Raw genomic sequence first — 20,980 nt, 5'->3', positions numbered from 1 at the left:
ATAAAGGGCACTGATAGAAGGCAACTGAAGAAGAAGCCTCATAAAAGCGCCCTCTATATGATCGACCCAAGGTCATCGAATCTGTGGAGCAACAGTGCTCCAACACGATCACTGCATTTATAGCTACCTGGATCTATGACTGCCTTTATTAATTATCAAATATTAATAATATTTGTTCTATCTATTTGTTCTTGTTGTGGTTAAGGTTATTATACACTCGCGTTGCGCGATTTTCTTGAATTCAAGACCCTGGAGGCCCGGGGCCTGAATGATCACCTGGGTATAATACAACCCTGTAAAGAATCTATGGAATGGTAAGTTATCATACTCCTAACATGATACAAAATAAACTGAAAAGAAAAACAGGCAGTAAGATATTATGAAGCTCATCTCAACAAAAATTAGCCTTAGGTTAAACAAAGAATCACATCAAATTAAAAATCTTGTAAAGTACATCGAAATCTGCAATATTCATGCAAATTTGGTCTGACACAGTTACTCGAAAATGGACTTGTATGAAAATTATAAACATGTCAGTCATCCAGAAAATGTTAGCCAAAGAACTATATGCGGTATTAACCAACATTTGCCCCCCAAAATCAAACTTTGATGGAGTAATATTTAATTAAGTCCTTAAACAGTATATGCACTTCAAAGGACTGAATAATTTCATAAGTAATGACGTCATATGTACGTAATGACGTTACAAATATGACGTAAATTTCAGTTTTTTTATGAATTTTGCAGAAAAATGTACATATTTCGTCGATATTTTAAATAAAAGTCACCGAGCGCATGTGTGTTCAGGATTAATATTTTGATATAATGTGTAGAATGATAATATCAATGAAATATGTCAATATTGTTCCTGAACACACATGCGCTCTATATATTCTAAAGCTTAAATTGTTGAAATTTTGTCCATTTTGTCCTCTTTCTGAAAAAGGATATAAAATCGGACTAGTTTGTGACGTCATAAAAACAGAAATTGTGAATACACTGCTCTGGAACTATAATATTTTCTGTTCACTTATATTTCTTGTACAATTTATTGAATTCAGCACATTTCAGGAAGTTTTCAAAATTTGACTTTTGTGGGGGCAAACATATGCAATATACCGCATATAGTTCTTTAGCAAGTTGGAGAGTATTCATGCATTAATATTGCAGTTTTAAATATAAAATGGAAAGTGTCTGTTCCAAAAAAAATTCTAACCTTGTCACTCATCTAGAAAATGTAAGTCAAATCCTAGATACAAGTGAGAGAGGTTAAGAAAAGGAATATCACTTAAATTGTGCTTTTCTTTTTTTTTTTTTAAATTTACGTGTTAAAGAAAGAAACATTGATAATAAAAACCACATTGTCACAAAAGTATTCTCAAACAAAGCAGTACCCATGAACAAGACTTTAATCAGAATGCATCATCATGTTCTTAAAAATTATAGGAACAATACAAAAACCTTTAGTACCAATTAAACCGTATTCTAACCCATTTCTTTTACTTTATCGGTACACATATAGATAATATATATATGTATATTTATGTACATCAAGAACAATGGCTAGAATCTATTCTAGGTTTTAATTAAGATAGAAATCTTGAAGTCACCAAGTCATAATCGTCTGCAGAATCAATCCGAAGAACGAATTCAGAGATTGACGTCAGCAAACCCGCCAATATAATACATAACAGACGAAAATAGTTACAAGTCTCAATAAATAAACCTTATGCAAACGGCATCGATCAAGTTTTAAATGATTTTCCAAGATAAAAAGATACATTTCAATGAAACTGTCTAACAAGCATTCATATGGTTTGGTAATTATTCACGGTCATATAAATCAGGGACCTTGAGGCGTGATTTGTTTTAAGAAAATTCTGCGAACTCCTAGAACCCAACATCCATTGACCTATATGACAGTTCTAGTAGCCTCTTCATCAAAAACATCACCCGGAAACCAGCTCTTATATGTGGGCTTAACTTCTTACAATACGGTCCGATTTTCCGTGTATAGAAGTATATATCTCCCAGCTCTTCCCTGGAGATCAATACCTCTTCTTAATACAGTTATCATGTTCCGTGTCTAATGATCTGCAGAATTTTTGCTGCAAAACACTCCTCGCTGAAATAAAATCGGTCAGAGCCATAAGGAGGTTTTATTACAATTTGTACGCCAAGGAGCTAACGGTTGTTAAGTATCAAGCTCAATGGATATCATTTTTAAGAGATGGAATGCAGAATACTATATTTATATCTTAGTGTGTAGGGAAATTAGCCGAGTTCTATTGCTGTTGTAAATCCAAAACATATATACTTGACTGCAACAGTTTTAGGTAACATCACTATCTACCAAAATTTATAATTAAACTTGCCTCAAAGGGCCTCTAGGTCAAGAAACATGCAAAATTGCGGGGAAAATGTTGTTCAAACAACTTCAAGGCTTACTTTTAAAATTGCAAATAACTAATTTAGGTTCAAAATGCAAATTTGACAAATCAAAACAGTGTGAAAAAGCTAACGAGCGTTGATTCTAAAATGTGACCTTTTTCAGGAAATTGTCTATCTTATATGTCAATTCTTCTGAAATTCCGAACACATCCTTAACAATCCAGATTTTTCAAATTGCTATATACACGTTTACAGTCATGATGATGATGATGTGCGTGCAAATACAAGGACATTCATCGAACATTTATACATGGCTGGTTTTCCTCCTAAATTATATATGAGTTTAAAAATCATCATTCAGTACTTTCCGTTTTAACTTAAATGATTCAGAAGTCTTCTCTCATCTTGACTTGTGATTAATTTCCGTCATAACTGTAACGCGTTCACACCGAGGTAAACCTTCACATCTGGGTCAAGGAGGAAGCTTCATTAAAAATAGATACAAGACAGAATCGAATGAATTTCCTTGTTCAGATTTTCATACTTTTTTAATTACTTTTTTTTTATATATACGAATATCTTTTCTTTGTCTTTTAAGGCGTTGCATTTTTTTCTGCGTCTTGCTGCAGATCTTGTTTTTCAGACAAGCTTCAGAAATTTCATGCCAGTTAAAAATAAATTGAGATCAAGAAAGAGATGTTTTATAAGACAGAGAATAATTAATCACGTTAAAAATAGGCTAGGCCAATCCGTGTCCTTTAAAATTACAAAACGCTTTACATTATAATTAACTGAAATTAACATGTTTTTTCTTTTGAGATCTGCACTTTTATCGTGACCAACAAAACAATTTTGTTTATCTCTTGCGGGATCACAGAGGAAAAAAAAGAGAGTCATTTAAACACCTACAGCCTTAAATCGAGTTTGCTGTGTTCAATATTACCATGACGTGATGCACTTTAAAAAGCAAATTTTTATTATTTGAAAGTTATTTCATTGCCATTGGTTTGTCAAAGACGAAGTCTTCCTTTTTTTTCCAATTCACAGTAGAATTACCGCCATAATTTGCAAGATATCGATATTTTTCAAGTCTGAGTTTTTAAGGAGCATCGTTACAGGAAACCTTGATAATCGGATACCGAGGTCATTATTGGATCTACTATAGAATTCCTATTGATCACAGAAATGAATGAAATTTTGACATTACCAATTACTTAAATCCCTCGTACAATCCTTTAATTCATACGACCCCAACGCCACCGATGTGATTCCCCCACGGTCAAATACTTTGATCTTATCGCAACGAGGTCGAGGCTACAAACAAAATACTAATTAAGGCAATGCAATCTTTTTGTCCAATTTCAGTTTCTGTAGTTTTTTTTAATTAATTCCACTATACATGTACGTAGTCACTTACTTTGTAAAGTACCCATTAGATTATTTATTTTCTATAGGTGTTTGTGTCAATTTATTAAGAATGCATACAAGGACACTTAACAAATGCATGACTCTGAGACATCAGTGGGATCACATTTCAAAGTCAAAAAATCGAGAGGGAATAAAAATTGACAACTGAATTTTGATAAGTTATTCGTATTTAATATTAAAGCAATCTTGACACCGTAAGAGACAATAGCATGGATTAAATGGCACATACAGTATATCTTGTCTTTTGAAAAGGGATAAGTAGTTTGACAAACATTTGAATGCACTGCCTAAACGGGACAGAATCTGGAAGGATTGGATTGTTTAGCAGCAGATACTGCACTCCCACGACAAAGCCATATCCTGGTCCTTTGAGGAGGCGAAGTCAGACAAAACTAAGGAAAACACAGGACCACGATCATCCTATATGAATATTTAACAGTGGATGAAAGAAATTTATATAATTCTTCCCGAATCCAAACCATGTTGAAATCAGAGAAAAGGATTCACCATTTCCCTGTATTTTAGCTGTTGTTTCGCTTCAGCTCTAAAATTAATTTGCTACTTGAATGACCTACACCTGTAAAATGTAAAATTGATGAGTTTATTTATCCCTTCATTAATAGAAACCCCAAATAAGGAAGCAGATCAAGGCTAAATAACAATCTCCTTTATGACCGGTAAAGTTATATCTGTCTACAGAATCGTACACCATGACGTCCAGGATTGACTCTCTGCACTCGGTTCGTCAGCGATGGTGTCATCCGATCCCGATTCGCTACTTTCCAGGTCGGATTCGACATCCGAGTGCCGCGGAGGTTTGGTAAGCCTGGGATAATACGAGGGCTTAACCTGCCTGGCGTCAGAATGGATATACCTGAAACAGTTGACACATTTAGTTTGCAGTTTTAGTTAGATTACGTGAGCAATATTATACAATGAAATCCTCTAACAGCACAAAAATAACGCGTCCCCTTAGATGACTATGGACAAGAAACAGCAATTTGATACACTGCACAACCTTGCAAAAAGCCCTTACAACACTCATACACTAGTACAAAACTACATGTAAAATGTTTTGTTTTTTGTCTACTAAATTGTATCACTAAAACCAAACACTCTGAAAGAGACAATTAATGCAGTCTATTGCACGAAGTTATTCCTCATCAGAAGGCAAGTCAAAGTCGTTCCTCAAAGCTCAAGGTTATTTTCCTTGTATAGGCACACCTTTTTTTGCTTTGTTCTTCTTTTTGAAACCACAAAAAGGGAATTACATTGTACTTTCATACAAAGGCGATGTGTCATACCTTGATTTGTGATTATAAATGGAAGGCTAAGATCTGCGTACCAATTGGGCTAAATGAAGACAATTTCTTTGAAAGAATATAAACTCCCTCTTTCTCTCTCTCTCTCTCTCTCTCTCTCTCTCTCTCTCTCAATAAGCCTACAGCTGACACTTCAGCATCTTTTTTCATGTCCTCAAAATAATAAAGGGATGGTTGTAGATCTATATTCTGAATCACCGAATTTTACATATATATGAACTAGAACTCATTTTAAACCGACTTTTAAAATAATTCATATAAATTTTAGATGTGTTTCAGTCCATTCTTTATCTTAATAACCTCCTTTTTTCAATTCTTGCAGTAAACAAAGAATGTATTATATAAAAAATATTTATGCTGTGCCCGATTGATAGAAATGGATTATGAAAGATAAAAAATATAATTAGATTAGATTTGTACTGCGCTTATTCAGAGGGCTTAGAAAACATGAATAAGAGAGCTCTACGGAACTTTTAATTATAGACAGGGTTCATTTAAGTTCGGGTTGTAAAATCCTTTGTCTTAGCTTGGTACAAGCCGGCAATCACGTTGTAACAAATTCCCGCAATGTCACCGACCAAAAAGGCGAGGCTTAATCGCGATCTTGAAAAAATAACTAATTTAATATCAAGGGCAGTGACATCATGGGATCCTGTTCGATTCCAATGGCTAATACAGTCATTCGTTATATGTTTCCGAATATGTCACATTACATTTCCCAATATTTATAAAATCTATGATTTTAAAGTCATGTTTTCTTTTCTGTGTGTTTAAGCTAAGTAGACAAGAAAAGAATCCTTAACCCACCCAATTCAAAAGCCATTCAATCATTACCTGAGCGATGGAGGGGAAAGGGGATATCTAAATTGAGAACAGTAATTAGATTGGCTGATTTTTTTTTCCTTCATGCTACATCAAACGTGCACTTTTACTCTTGAAAAACTGGGTTAATTCAGTTGCTTCTCCATTGACAGCGGAGTCAAAAATAGAAACAGGTTTCATGTTTTACGATTTTGACATCTGTACATAGGTCCACTGAAATCATAATTATTATTCAAACATATCCAATAAGCACAAGCTATTTGCGTAGGAATGATTAAAGATGTTGAAAGGTGTGGTATTTTTTATCACATCAATTTTAAAAGAAATTAACTTGCTAGACAAGCAAATTAGTATGGTACAAGTGTAACTCTCTGTTTCTGTTTTAAGAGAATCAAATGGCGTATTAAGGAACCAATTTCGAGGCTTGAAAAGTAACCCTATGTAATAAACCGTGTTAAAGCAAACCGAGATCGTTCACCTCGATTGTAGTATAGTGACGTACATAAAAGTCGTTCACCATCTTCTTAGTGAACAGTTCTCCGGCGGATCAATAATCAGGAGCAAGGCCAGAAAAAGAAGTATAGCATCAAAAGACACCGGAAAAATAGCATGCCCGCACGAGAGAGGAAGTGGGAAAATAAATGAAGCAAGGTAGTCCCAAGGACGGGAGTATCTTTGTCCATTCATCACCGCTTGCATGTTCTCCTCGTCTCACCTCACCCTGAGGGACAAACCTAGTAAATGTTTGATGTTACATTGAATAGACAAATGATAAACTGCAATCTCATTGCAAAGATGTAGGTCTTCAGTTGTATAAGAGTGGTTCAGATAGGTTACATCATCGTCAGTACTCGAAGGTTAAGCATCGAAATCCACTTTTACTCTACATGTACATGTTCCTTCATGCTCCATTGATTTTGTGACCATAAACATATCGGGTTTCTCACCCTCCCGAAAATAAAATGTTCTTATCTTATTTAAAATGTGTGATTTACAGCATGTAGCCAGACTGGTAACCTTGAGAGCGTCTGATGACCTCCCCTGTTCATTGCTCTCAGTTGTAATTGCAGAAGTCGAGATAGGGCGGGTCGCCGACCAGACACGGTTGGTTGATTGTCGTCTGCTCTAGAGGATGTTGCTCCGACCCAATCGTCTTCAAAGATGATCACTTTTGTCTCAAAAGGCTTTGCTATGTTTTACGATCATAATTAATGGTTGTTATTTTCAGACCATAATTTGGGAGCGGAATGTTTTTGTTTGTGTGTTTTAGGGCATTAACACTCTTTCAAGGCCTTGCACAAGGACACAATTTGAACAGGGGTACAAACTGACTAAAAAGTTTTTTATTGTTTGCTGGCTGGGTGTGAAAATACTATTTTCTGTTTCAAGTAAATCAGATTCCTTGCTTTTTCTAGTAATCAAACGCTCAAACGTTTGCTTGTCTTTCAAATCTTTATATTTTTGCATGATAACCAATTGGTTTCCTTGTTCTCTCTCATGCTACTGAGTACTCCTTAATTTGGTCCATCATTATTCCCTTTAGAGAAAATGACAGAATTTAGCTAAATAAAGCTAAAGCCTTTTCACTGCTCTAAAGAGAATAGGTGTGTGATCAATTGTCGCAATGAAAAAAAGCATATATTGCTAATATATTGAAACCTTTCAGATAAAAGTATTGTAACAGTGCCACTGCTGAAAGTTTATTTTTAAACAGCGGGGATGTTAAAAAATTATGACACCAGCCATAAATTCTTGTCAATATTTGTTCTGATGCCTTTAACAGGAAATAAAGAGAACAAGTGCATATTGGTCATTTTCAGTAAATCAGAAAAAATGCTTATTAATCAAACTACGACAATTTTTGCGTAAGCATGAATTGACTAGATAATTTCTACCTTTCAAGTCTGCGTTTTGGTCTTAAATATCCCTGAATGATACGGACCTTTTATTATAACCAATTTGTTGAATTATTTACGACCTTTTGGTTTATAATAATACTTTTATTTGGAGATTAAAGTCCTGAGAAGGAATCTTGACATTTCATTAACATTTTACAAATATACATTATAACCAGAAAAAATGGCTTTTCCGCCTCTTGTAGGCTTCAATGGTACCACGCCAGTGCTTGCCTCACACCAGTATCTTAATTACTCTAAGTATATATTCTGAAGGACATCAACAGTTCTTTTTCATCTTTTGCTGACGTATATCTTCTACAGTTATAGGAAATCTTTTCTGTCATTTAAATACAGACGTCAAGAATATATCAATAAATATTCTGTTTAGGGGGTCAATAACTTAAATAAAATTTATTTAAAAAAAAAAACATATGAAGCTTAATTAATAAATTAGTAAATAAGGTATTTTTACAAAAGAGAGGAGTTTAATTAACCTAAATTTTCCATTTCTATTTATTTTTTTTTTACTGTTAGTTGAGTTTATTTCTTGATAAATCTACCGGAATGTAAATTTCGCCAAGAAAAATGTCAGGAGCTAAGGAGGCCTTATACGCACGTCAATCTAGTGCGTCTGCCTTAATGTCTGATGTCTGTAGGCGGGACTTTTAAAATTGACATTGGAGGCCTCATGTGATAAAAACCTATTAGGCATCTACGATTTTATTTCAGAATTAAATGAACATATAAGGAATTACCCTCTAGTTTGTTGGGTATGCCAGGGACATCAACGACAGTTGGAGAGGTGAGGTAATTTCTGCATAACGGGATTCATGACATTCAAAGAATAAACAAACCATATATAATCATGGCATTCAAAGAATAAACAAATCAAACACCTTTATGGCATTCAAAGAGCTGATAAACCAAATATCTTCATGACATTCAAATATAAACAAAATATCTTCATCACATTCAAAGAATAAGCAAAACAAATGTCTTCATCACATTCAAAGAACAAACAAACCAAATATCTTCATCACATTTAAAGAACAAACAAACCAAATATCTTCATCACATTCAATGAACAAACCAAATATCTTCATCACATTCAAAGAACAAACAAACCAAATATCTTCATCACATTCAAAGAACAAACAAACCAAATATCTTCATCACATTCAAAGAACAAACAAACCAAATATCTTCATCACATTCAAAGAACAAACAAACCAAATATTTACAGAATATCCAAAATAAGATATCATCAGTCATACACAAACTGAAAGAAAAGAATCAAACAAATTCAAAGAACAAACAAACCAAATATCTTCATCACATTCAAAGAACAAACAAACCAAATGTCTTCATTACATTCAAAGAACAAACAAACCAGATATCTTCATCAAAACATTCAAATATCCAAAGAATAAGCAAACAAATATCCAAATATCTTCATGTCACATTCAATGAATTCAAACAACAAAATATCTTCATTACATTCAAAGAACAAACAAACCAAATATCTTCATCACATTCAAAGAACAAACAAACCAAATATCTTCATCATATTCAAAGAACAAACAAACCAAATATCTTCATCACATTCAAAGAACAAACAAACCAAAGGATACCAAAAGACAGAAAAGTCTTTCATATATTTATAGTATATTATTTAAAATATAAATATTGCATAGGATATCAAATGTCATCAGGATATCATTGAAAGAACAAACAAATCAAATATCTTCATCACATTCAAAGAACAAACAAACCAAATAACTTTAATTACTTCTGAAAAAAAAAAACAAATCAAATGTCTTCAAATCTATATTTTATATATGAATAAGCCAAATATCTTCATCTCATTCAAAGAACAAACCAAATATCTTCATCATTTCAAAGAATATCTTCAACATAAACAAACAAACCAAAGGATACCAAAAGAAAAAAGTCTTTCATATATTTATAGTATTTTTTAAAATATAAATATTGCATCTACCTTAATTTTGATTTTAAATCTATATTTTATATATGCATGCATTAATTGTGATATTATTTCATGGAAGTCATCTGTCAATCTGTTTTAATTACTTTGAAAAAAAAAATATCTTGAAATCTATATTTTATATATGCACTTGGAATGCCAATAAACAAGCAGAAAATTGTTTTTCTCTTTATTTTGATTTTAGATGCATTATTTGTGATATTATTTCATGGAAGCCATTTTAAACAATTTTCTTAGAAATATCAGTTTATTTGAGTCTGAAGTTTACAGTGTAACCACATCTTTAAATGATGAGGTCTGAACAATTGCTCATTTCCTGCTATTAGATACATAAAAGATTATCTTTACCTAAAAAATGTAATTTATCATTCTCTTAATGCAATAAATAAGGTAATTAATACAGCTGAAAATGTACTGTCTTCAGATTTATAATGTATCTATTTAAGGAGAGTTCACATTAAGACCCTCACTAGATATAATTTTGCAGTATTTCAGTTTTAAAATAGATGGTTAACTTGTAACAGTTCAACGTGCACACAATCTTTTTTATAATGGCATTTTTTATATAGAAAAAAAATGCCTTTCCAGAGGTGTAAATAACATCCTTTATTTTCGGTAAATGTCTGGCAAAGCTAGCTAGACACTTATAATAGCTTTAAAACATACGCAGTTGCCATAACTGTGTTATAATTAAATTGAGAAAGACATTTTTTGTCCTATAAAAGTCATTGCTACTGGGTGTTACTGTAAAAGACACAGAAAAACCTCATATTTCTGAATTTCCCGAAGATTTATAGGGAAAATAAGTTCAGGTATAGATAAACTCTTTACAATACTGTTTCTAAAGGGATTTACAATTTTATAAGTTTACTTTTAAAATTAATCAGTGATCTAAAGTGAATTTAGATATTTGATAAGCAATACACATAGATTATGATTGATCTTGTTTTGCATGTACCAAGTTTATACATTAAGGATATAGAACATGACAATGAATTGACAATAGTCTGAAGGAGGACACAATATGGTACCAGTGCCTGCTAATTTAGAACACTTAAATGTTATTTCCAAAACATGAGTCACATGTAGCAAATGTCACCTAGTGCACATCTTAGTACAAAAATTCTCCAAGCAAGTAAACTGAATTATATTTTGTCATCAATGTTCTTCATACAGATGCTGATGGAATAATTTGACTCAAATGATGTGACGCAGTACATTTTATATTTCGTAGTGTATTTTAATAATGAAATACCATCTAGTGCCTAGTGACTTGCAATAGCTGTGTTTAAAATATACTCAGACTGCAATGTATGACATTTTAAATGCACTCAACAAGAGGGACTTGAACTGTTGTCTAAATTGAGAGAATATTAGATATCTGAATAGATTAATAATTAAAAGACCAAGTATGAAAATCAATGAAAAAGGAATAAAGTTTAAGCTTTTTTGACAAATGTTTGAGGAAATTGATATCATAAATTCTGGTACTTTATTAAAATGTGTAGTACGTACTTCATTATATCAAATGAACTTGTGTGATTAAATGTCAACTAAATTTAATTAATTTCACCAATTGCCCTCAAAAAAGTTTTTTTTTTACTCAAAGCATATTTAATCCTAAACTTGGGTCTAGATACCATTCAAGAATATCTCTGAATGAACACTGATTCACAGGGCTTTGACAACTCATCAACTGTTAGAATGATATAAAAGCTGGTTCAATAATAAAAATAAATGTTTAATGAATAAATTTTAACTTCTGACAGACGTCTGACATCTTAATGTTTTGACTTGATTGAAACTAAAATTTTTTTTTTCAAATTTTGCAAAAGTACATGGAATGAGTATAAGTGTTGTATAAATATGCACTTTACCTATACAGACAAGGATTTACATTTCTTGAATAGAGTTTATTTTAAAATTGTAGTAAACATTTATTTAATCTTGACAAACAAGCACATAAAAGGTAAAAGACATATGAGAATTTTAAATACAAGTAATTTTTTTCAAATTAATATATTGGGCAAATTTTCCCATGTAAAAATCTTTATAGATTGGATTTATATTCTTATGGCATACATGTATATAGGATCCAATTATTAAAAATAAATTGCTAGTGATATTAAATGTTAGTTATCCCGATGCCCTCTCAAAAAATGCCTTATATTAGGCAGAGAATAAGTGAAAGAAAAATTGGTTTTGAACAAGTAATCGAAATATCACCTATGGAATTTTCTATCTTGTACAGTTCAGAAAAAAATACTGTATGGTGTTATAATATAATATACCATAGCCTTAAAGCAATATGAGCTGCATTTTTGAAAATTTTATTTTGCTGTTAAAATTTGTTATTATGATTAATTTGTATGTAATTTAAAACCTTAATGATCAAAAAGACTAAAATAGAGCATTACATTGTTTCAAAAGAAAAATTAGTATTGTATAGGACATGTATGTAATTTTGATTCAAAGAAAGCTTATAAATAGTTCTTCCAATGCAAACATGAACAACAGAAGTTTATAAATGTTCTCTTTTCTGTCACTGAAATAGTTATTTATAATTTTGCAACAGAAAATTCAGCCATCAAAGTTGCAGCTCATATTGCTTAAATGCGAATGGTGAGACTTTATTTCTATTTTTCGTTCTTTTAAGGTACACTTTCATGTAACCATAACCCTGAACATATGGTAGGGATTTACATTGTATAACCTTCTGCACTTGCAAACAGCCAAATGAACAAAATAAATTAACCTACAATTTTCTTGGCAATAATAAAATACAGATGTAAGAGAAACAAAGTAACATATTTCCCTAACTTTGCTGAAGAATCATTTAAAATATTCAAGTTGCCCAGTAATTCAATGATACACTAAAACAAAATTGTTCTGTAAAAATATCTAATTTAACCAAACGACACAGACTTGATTCCTTCCTTTAAAAATTGATCTGTATAAGTATGACACATATGAATGAAAACATTATTCTCCCAGAAACCAATTCATCATTTTATAATTGGATTGAACATCCTGTTTAACAGAAAGGGTCAGGATTTCACATAAAAGTACACTGAACTACTAAACACATTTAAAAATATATATTATAAATTGGTCAGATGGATACACACATTAAACTGAAAATACAAAGCCCATCATTTTATGAGTGTATAGCAATAAAAATCAAATTCCTGATGAAGTTAAAATAGCTCAGATTTCCCTAAGATCTATTGTTCCCAAGACAACTGGGGCTTGAGAACTAGGAAGCGACTCATCAGTCAGAAACAATAAAGATCGTGCCCTTGTGATGTCAAGTCCTTGTACAAGCCTACTCTCTCCCCTTAATTTCAATAAAAAATAATGAAGGCATATTAATAGAATATAATTGGGAATACCACATGATGATATGTAACCACTTGATCATCTTCCCAAATACAAAGAAGCTATAGTCAGTGAAGAAGTGTACGAGCTAGGTAGGCGCCATGTGTAATGAGCAGACATAGTGCCCCAGGGGCCAAAGACCAACCCACAAGTCAAACTTAAAACACTGAAACACTTACTTGTGAGACAGCATTTAGAAATGTGCATGATCAGAAATGTGCAATTGAAACAAAGATTAATGGGTGTCATAAATGTCTACCAGCATAAGACTGGCTTCAAGGTTCAAATTCTTAATTCTTACATTTATTTTAAGATGATGTCAAAAATTTGCATGAGTACTTATTAAAGCTTAGACGACATACAAAATTTGCAAAATTTAACCTGGCAGTCACTTTTTCAAAAATAAAGTTAAAAAAAGATTTGTTACTTGCACTTTAAGCTCTGAAGTGGAAATGCATTTATAATCACAGTAATAGTTTCATTGCTAATTTCAAGAACTTTCCAAATGAGGAATGATTCATAATCAACATTATTTTTTTTTTAAAAATCATGTATACATGCACATGTACCACAGGAAAATAAGAGAAGAAGCACAATTACCTTTAGAGATAGACAATTATTGTTATTTTTTCTTTTATATAAAAACATAAAATGCTTGATAAACATCAAAGTTACCTGGAGTCTGATGTTTTTATCCACACCTTTAGTTGAACTCCAGCTGAGACAACTGCAAAAGCATCCTCAGCCATTTTAGAACAACATACAGACATAATTCTATCTGTTTCTCCATCATTTAGACTGGCTAGGTATTTTTCTCCATCAGAGTTCCTGACTAAAATAGAAAATCACAATTACAAGCAAATTTAGAGATTTGTTGTCCCCAGGTTTGGGGTCTTATTTAAGTGAATTGATCTTGTCTGTCTACCACTGTTACTGGGGTACATATATAAATTTGAATTAAAATGTTCTGGTGCAAAAATACCAGACAATATGTTGATCAAAATCTAATTAAGGTCAAATGTCAAGGTTGTAAGGTTAGAATTCATAATGCATCTGAAAGGTCTTATCACAAGTAATGTTCATGTGAATTTAAGATATGATTGGTGCAGAAGTTACTGTCCTTTTTTTCTTACAAAATTCATGGCCATTTATAAAAAAAATAATAACTTGCAAAAATGTAGTTCTTTCAAATTTTTGGGAGCCATGTCTCCAGCTAGCCAGTATAATGTACACTTACGATCCTGCCAGTAATTTTTTAAACATTCTAATTGGGTAACTTCTTTTTTGGGAGGTAAATATCTGAAGAAATTGACTTAAAACAAGATAGAATAGAATTCACTTTGAATTTAGATGGGATGGTCAGCACAATGTAAATGTTTAATTGTTTATGCCTTTATGATGCTATTACCCTTCAAATGTCATAAAATTTCTTTGCAAATACAGAAAAATACCATCTCGACCTTGAATTCATTCATCTTTGCAAGGTTAAGATACAAGACATTCCTAAATTTTTTCAACCTTACTGAATGGGGAGGAATCAACAATTTGGCCTTTAAAAAGTGTTGAAGCAAATAAGAGACATAACATATAATGTATCACGTGTGAAATGACTCCCTATCCCCCTAAGATGTGGAATGTGACAATTAAGACTTCTGATGAGAGCTGTTATGTCAGCCATTGAGGCTGTAGGTTTTCTGGATGGGAACAAAATAGGATGTCAGTTTCTTCTGAATGGTACATATGACCCTGGATATGTTACGATAATCGACCAAAAAAAAAATAAATATGTGTGCCAAATACCACAAAGATACATTGTTGATGCTGTCTACATAGCAAACCATCCCAGTCTGTTTAGTATAAAATATCACTCTAGGTTAACCCAAAGGGCTATACGTATTATTATTTTTTGTACAAGTCATCAGAAAATGACTCATAATTATTCTTTGGACATTCCCTGTAAGCATGTTTTACCATTAATATAGCCGAGTCCTGTATCCAGGCAGAATGCGGAGGAAATCAGGATGTCATCCGTAATGTCCAGGCTGTCTGTGATTCCAAAGTCCTCGTTATGGTTTCCTAATTTATGGACAAGACCTGAAATGTCCAATAAAAATATCTCAGCGTAATGGATAATGATTGTAATAAAAAAAATGTATAACACTTTTAGAAATGGCATCATGAATCTTAATGTTTTTGGTCACATTTGATCTGAATATGCATATTACAATTCAGAATTGTTTAATAATTTTTCTCTGCTTGGAAACTGTTGAAAATGCAGTTTATGCATGCAGTCATTGCATAACAAGATGGCATATATATTTCAGGTATCAAAAAAAGTCTTGATAAGAGATTATTTTTGGAAAGGAATGAGATAAAAATCACACCATCATAGATTCCTTCTAAATCCAATGTATATCCTGGGATTAAACAGATAAATGATGCTATTTTTACCCTATTCTTTGTAAAATATAGACTCAAAGATATAAAAAAAAAAAATATGGGACGTGTGCCCATCCCAAAAAAAGACACAGTTTGTGGATCGTAAATACCAAAAAGGAAACTTGTCCTTGAAATATCACGACAGCTAAAGTGGATGAGAAAGAGACTTAAATTGGGACACTATATACAATGCTGTCAAGTGGTCCAATGAAATATACGATACGTTAAAATTCCCTCAATGTAAACATTATAAAAAATATAATACTAGGTCAAAGTCAAGTAGCTATCATTGAATTTTTGTGTCATTTTATATAGTAGGCAGAACAAATATATAAGATGAAAAACAAAATGAAACATACAATTTTTTTTTTATGAATATATATATACCCATGCAGGTATCATGCAAGTGTTGATTATCAACATGTAAGTGAGCAGTTAACCATGCAATCTTATAGTTTTAAAATTTCTCTCTCTTTTTATTTGGCAATATCAAAGCATAAATGTGTCAAAATCATCAAGTAGTTTCATCACAATTGATTACCCCTAATTACATGAAAATTAATTTTCATTGCATCTATTTGTATCTCTCAGATAAATTATGCTGATTTATAACTGAAATTTATAGGACTAACTTTCTATTTTCTTGTTTTGTTACATGTTGTTTACAATGTTTGACTTTGACCAGGATTTACTTAAGTATGACCTTCAATCCTTGGGTGATTGTCTCCAGGGATTATGTAATATCCTCTTATAACCTATCCTCCTAAGCTCTTAGGGATAAAACACATAATATACCTTATAATTATGAAAAGCATGACAAAAGGCAAAGTCTAGTACTTGAAAAAGCTTTGGTTTGTGTATGTGTGTGCATTGAGGTACACAAGTGTTTAGAGCAATTCAACTGGATTTTTGAATTTGACTCTCTGTCTTAATTCAATATATCAATTCATTCTGAGAGTAAGACATCATCACTTAAAACTCGGTATAAGTTATACAGCCATATCAAAATAATATACAAGTGCATCTAATGCAGTTTCAGTTTTTATTGTATGCTTGACCATGCAGATTTGAAAGAATGTCATTATTACATATAATACAAAAGTCAGTATAAAATCCATTAATGATATTATTTTACATACAGGGTGACTCCTGTATTCATTTATTATAGATATGTTTATATATATAATATATGATAATTAGACATTAGTGGATGAAACTGCTATGTATATGTGGCGGTCAGCCGGATTCGATCGCCAGGTGGCCAGATAGCTCAGTTGGTAGAGCAGACCTGACTGGAGTTTCAGGGCGCCCGAGTTCGAATCTCGGTCTGGTCCGCTGCATTTTCTCCTCTCCTGTTACATTTGGTGCTAAAATGCCCTGGAATTGAAATTGAAAGACCTGCCAGGGATGACAGTGTGTGCGGTCTTTGGAGGGCCAAAGACCTTTAAGGAGTTTTCACTGTATAATAATTATGATAATTAGACATTAGTGGATGAAACTGCTATTTATAAAAATGACATACTGTGGAATCTGTTGAATAGGGGACCAATTAATGTTCGTTGATTTTGTGGATCAAACAGCCTATTCAAAAATTTCCATCCCCGTATGCATGTACAATAATTTTGTTGATATATTTATTCATTCAAATAATTGTCTGCATCATGAGTGTACAAGTTACCCATGAAATCAAATCCCCACAACAATTTTGCTCATACCCAAGAACATTGATCTGCCCAAAATTAAAAAATATATTCCACAGTTATTGGTTGACAGGTGGCTGATTAATGATAAAAAATATATCAAAAACACGGAATTTATAACATAATTTATATACCGTACATCTCATTATAGGCTATATTAGCTGCCAAATATATTAAATTAGAGGAAAACTAATTCTAGATTCAAATAAAAAAAGAACAAAATCCATGTTATTTTAGATTAAGTCCTCAGAATTAAAACAATAAGATGCTTTCTTTGTTTCCATAAATTGAGCATTAACAAACAAGGAGAAAACATTTTTTTAATTTATATTTACGTATTATTTATTTTTATGACCTTAAAAAAACTGTCTCTTTCTATTTACAGATAGTAAATTGTTAGTGGTTTGATTAATGAAAGTATAGTTTTCATAAGAAAAAAAAATAACATTTTAGTGAATGTAAATATATACTATACATGTATGGATGATTTTTTAAAAGAAAAAAAAGTGATGGACAGAATGCCTGAATCAGTTTTAAAGTTTACACCTGTTTGATAGCTAGTTGCAGGAAAGAAGTGAAAACCTGGGACACAGATGTTTCTCACTTCAAAGCAAAACAAGCTGGACTAAAAATACCACATGAAAATTCATTCAGGATTTTCAAAAATTATTATAAGCAACCATTTTATGGCAGCTGTAAATCAGAAAATAATAAATTTAGCTTTAATTCTATACCAAAAAAAAAATTATCTTAAGATTTATAATAAACCATCAAATTTCTGTAATTTTTTTTAACATTTCTATCTAAATGTAAGTGAGGTTACTGATTATTGATCTATTTTTGAAATCTTAAGAAAGCACTCTCTTCTTCTTTTTGTATTATAAAGGTAAGATAGAACACCTGGGGATTCAGTTCAAAATAAAGTACATATATTTGTATAAAAAAAATTACTTGATTAGAAAAAAGTAAGTTCAATGATTTTTTTTTTTTTACCAGAGGTCAGAACCCAAGTCAAAATGAACAGCTGTATTTTAGCTGTTAATTAACCTTGTTAGCCTCTGAGAAAGAAGTCATGACACAAAGGCATGGCCCATCTTAAGTATGGTTAAATGAATTAATGAGCCATAATTCAGGATCTTATAGAGTAAAAAATCATCATTATAAAATAAAACTTTGGAAAAAAAAAAAAACACCTGTAGTTTTTAGATTTATTAATACATGTGCAAATAACACACTCTAAAAATTGAGTGCTCTGGTGGTTTATAAGGTCAAGATTAGTGGTAAAGTACTGTACAAGTGAATTTTATTTTGAAATATGAAATCCTTATCTTTTTCTTTTTTTTTTTTTATTTTTCCTTTTTTAATAAATGATTAATTTCTTTATAATTTTTTGATAATCTTAAAAGGCCTAAAAATGGTTTCCTATTCATATCTGAAAAAATGGGGTAGATAGGTGGAAAAAACATTTTCTTTTATTTTCATTTGATTATTTAAATTATATCATATAATTAATACAGTAAAACTGAGATTTAGTATGAACATGAATACTGCAAATTCACAGATATAGCAAAGTTAGCTTGGATCCCCAAGATATAAAATTTAACAAATTCCTTATACGGATATAACGAATTACATGCAGAGATAGCAAAGTAATTTCATAGGTCCCGCAGTGACTTCATTATAACTAAGTTTTTCTGTTTAAGAAACATGAAATCTAACTTCTTTTCTCCCAAAATAATTAGCAAGCACATTGTCATTTCCTCATAAAAATTGTTGTCAAATCAATTCTGGTTAATTACCCAAACACTGAAAAAAATGTTACATTGTATAAGGATCGATTTAAACACACAAACCCACAATTGTTTATGCCTGTAAAGTAAACAACCTCTGCAGAGAAAACAACAACAACAAAATTCTTTTGGGGTTGGCTCAGATAATTTAGGTTTGGTCTGAATACTAGAAACATAATTTACTTCTATGTCTTCATCAAACACATCTGTAATCTGGCTCCTTCTTTTTCCCAAAATGTTGATGAAGGATAAAAAAAATCCTTTTAAAAAATGAGCACGATCAAATAAAATATAAAATTAAAATGTTTGAATCAAGAAGGATTCATGCTATGAATTTTTATCAACGAATTACATTTATTATACATTAAATTTTAACCAAAACACTTTACAAGTGCTTTTGTGGTGATATGTACTCTGTTTAAAGCTGCTTCGAAAGGGCGCTGTTTACATAATACTTTACAAAAATATATGTGGTAAAAATGAAAAGCATTTTTTCACATCGAAAAAAAATTTCCATAAGACCTTGAAAGTTTGTAAACATGTTCACTAATTTACTTTTTGAAAAGGCCACTTCCTTATAACTGGTTTAAATTTAGATTTAAGTGAAATTGAGAAAGTGCATTGTGCACCTGTCAAAAAAAGTAAGCCAGACACAAATGAGTCAAACATCAGGCATGCTGCATGTCCCATCATTTCTACGAATTACTGTATGATGTTAGGGAGTGTACGCTTACATGTTAGCCTGCATACTGGAAGATGATCAATGAACCATTTTGCTAATAAATGTTTTCTAGTCAGGAAAACTGTTGTCTAGCTCGACAGCTTTTTCTTGAAATACAAAATAAATAAAATCAAAATAAATGAAAAGTTTTTTTAATCATCTTATAAATTAAACCTGGCTTTCAGATTAGGTGCCACCTATATAATAACTTTGATGTAATAAATGTCAAATTTATTTTCCTCTGACATAAGATCAAAGTTTTATATTTCTCATCAGAAGTTGAAATGTGAAAACAAAAAAAATATTCATTTCTTAATCACTGTTATGTCTGATTTCCTTCTTTTTTTTTCTTTTCAAAAAATTTTCACTGATACCGTATATACTTGCCTATAAGTAAGATAAAAGAATTGCAGCAGCCATAATTCACCAATAAATCACAATCATTATCAGGAAATCATCCATTTTTTAAAAATCAGTTTCCTCTAATTTTGATGTTTTTAAATAAGGAAAAGGATCAAGACATATCTTTTAATTGTTGATCTATATTGTTATAAAAAAGTTTACTTGGGGCTTGGATTGCTTAATACTTTTTTTAATGCTTAAAATGCATATGGACAAGGAGATTCTATCCTGCTTGATGTCGTAAGAAACTTCTAATTGACGTCCAAATTTAGCTTCCCTATTTCTCTCAATTATTTTGTTGGAGAAAACAGTTATACCTATTAAGTTGTCTTGAAATTTTGTTGCCTTAATTATTGAAATATCCAACAAAATCTCACAGCTATCAGGGGACATGCATTCTCAAAAATACCTCTATTTTGGAAATAATTTCAAATAAAGTATTCAGCTTTAAAACAAACTTGTCAATTTATTTTGAACTGATGAATTAAAAAATAATAAATTACAAGAATTCCTTTTTCCCAAATAATAAAAAAAAGCTACCAAGGCAAGACTTAGTCAATAGGTGGCAAAAGGGAGGCAACTCATCAAAGAAACATGATTTAAGTCATAGTTATCTTTTCATTACATTTAAATTACAATGAAACATCTTTTTCTTCATGAAAAAACCCCCAAATTTGAATATGT

General features: G+C 31.4%; 1 protein-coding gene across 2 annotated transcripts in view; it reads right to left on the bottom strand.

Moving 5' to 3' along the window:
- Positions 1-226: 226 nt before the first annotated feature.
- Positions 227-20,980, bottom strand: part of LOC134242942 (F-box/WD repeat-containing protein 7-like) — a 59,265-nt gene continuing 38,511 nt past the window's right edge. The window contains exons 11-13 of one of the 2 annotated variants that reach the window (XM_062725145.1): positions 15,216-15,338; positions 13,920-14,076; positions 227-293 (exon numbers count right to left, since the gene is read on the bottom strand). In XM_062725145.1, coding sequence (XP_062581129.1) covers positions 242-293; positions 13,920-14,076; positions 15,216-15,338 — 332 coding nt within the window. In that variant the 3' untranslated portion in view covers positions 227-241. Of the gene's footprint in view, positions 294-3,968; positions 4,694-13,919; positions 14,077-15,215; positions 15,339-20,980 lie in introns of those variants that run through there. The other variant, XM_062725144.1, reaches the window with a different exon arrangement.

This window comes from Saccostrea cucullata, unplaced genomic scaffold (genome assembly GCF_032062105.1).
Source record: "Saccostrea cucullata isolate Sc308-1 unplaced genomic scaffold, CSIRO_AGI_Scuc_v1 ctg128, whole genome shotgun sequence".
Lineage (NCBI taxonomy): Eukaryota > Metazoa > Mollusca > Bivalvia > Ostreida > Ostreidae > Saccostrea > Saccostrea cuccullata.
Note: the sequence above shows the minus strand (reverse complement) of the source record. Positions and strands in the feature narration are given on the sequence as shown.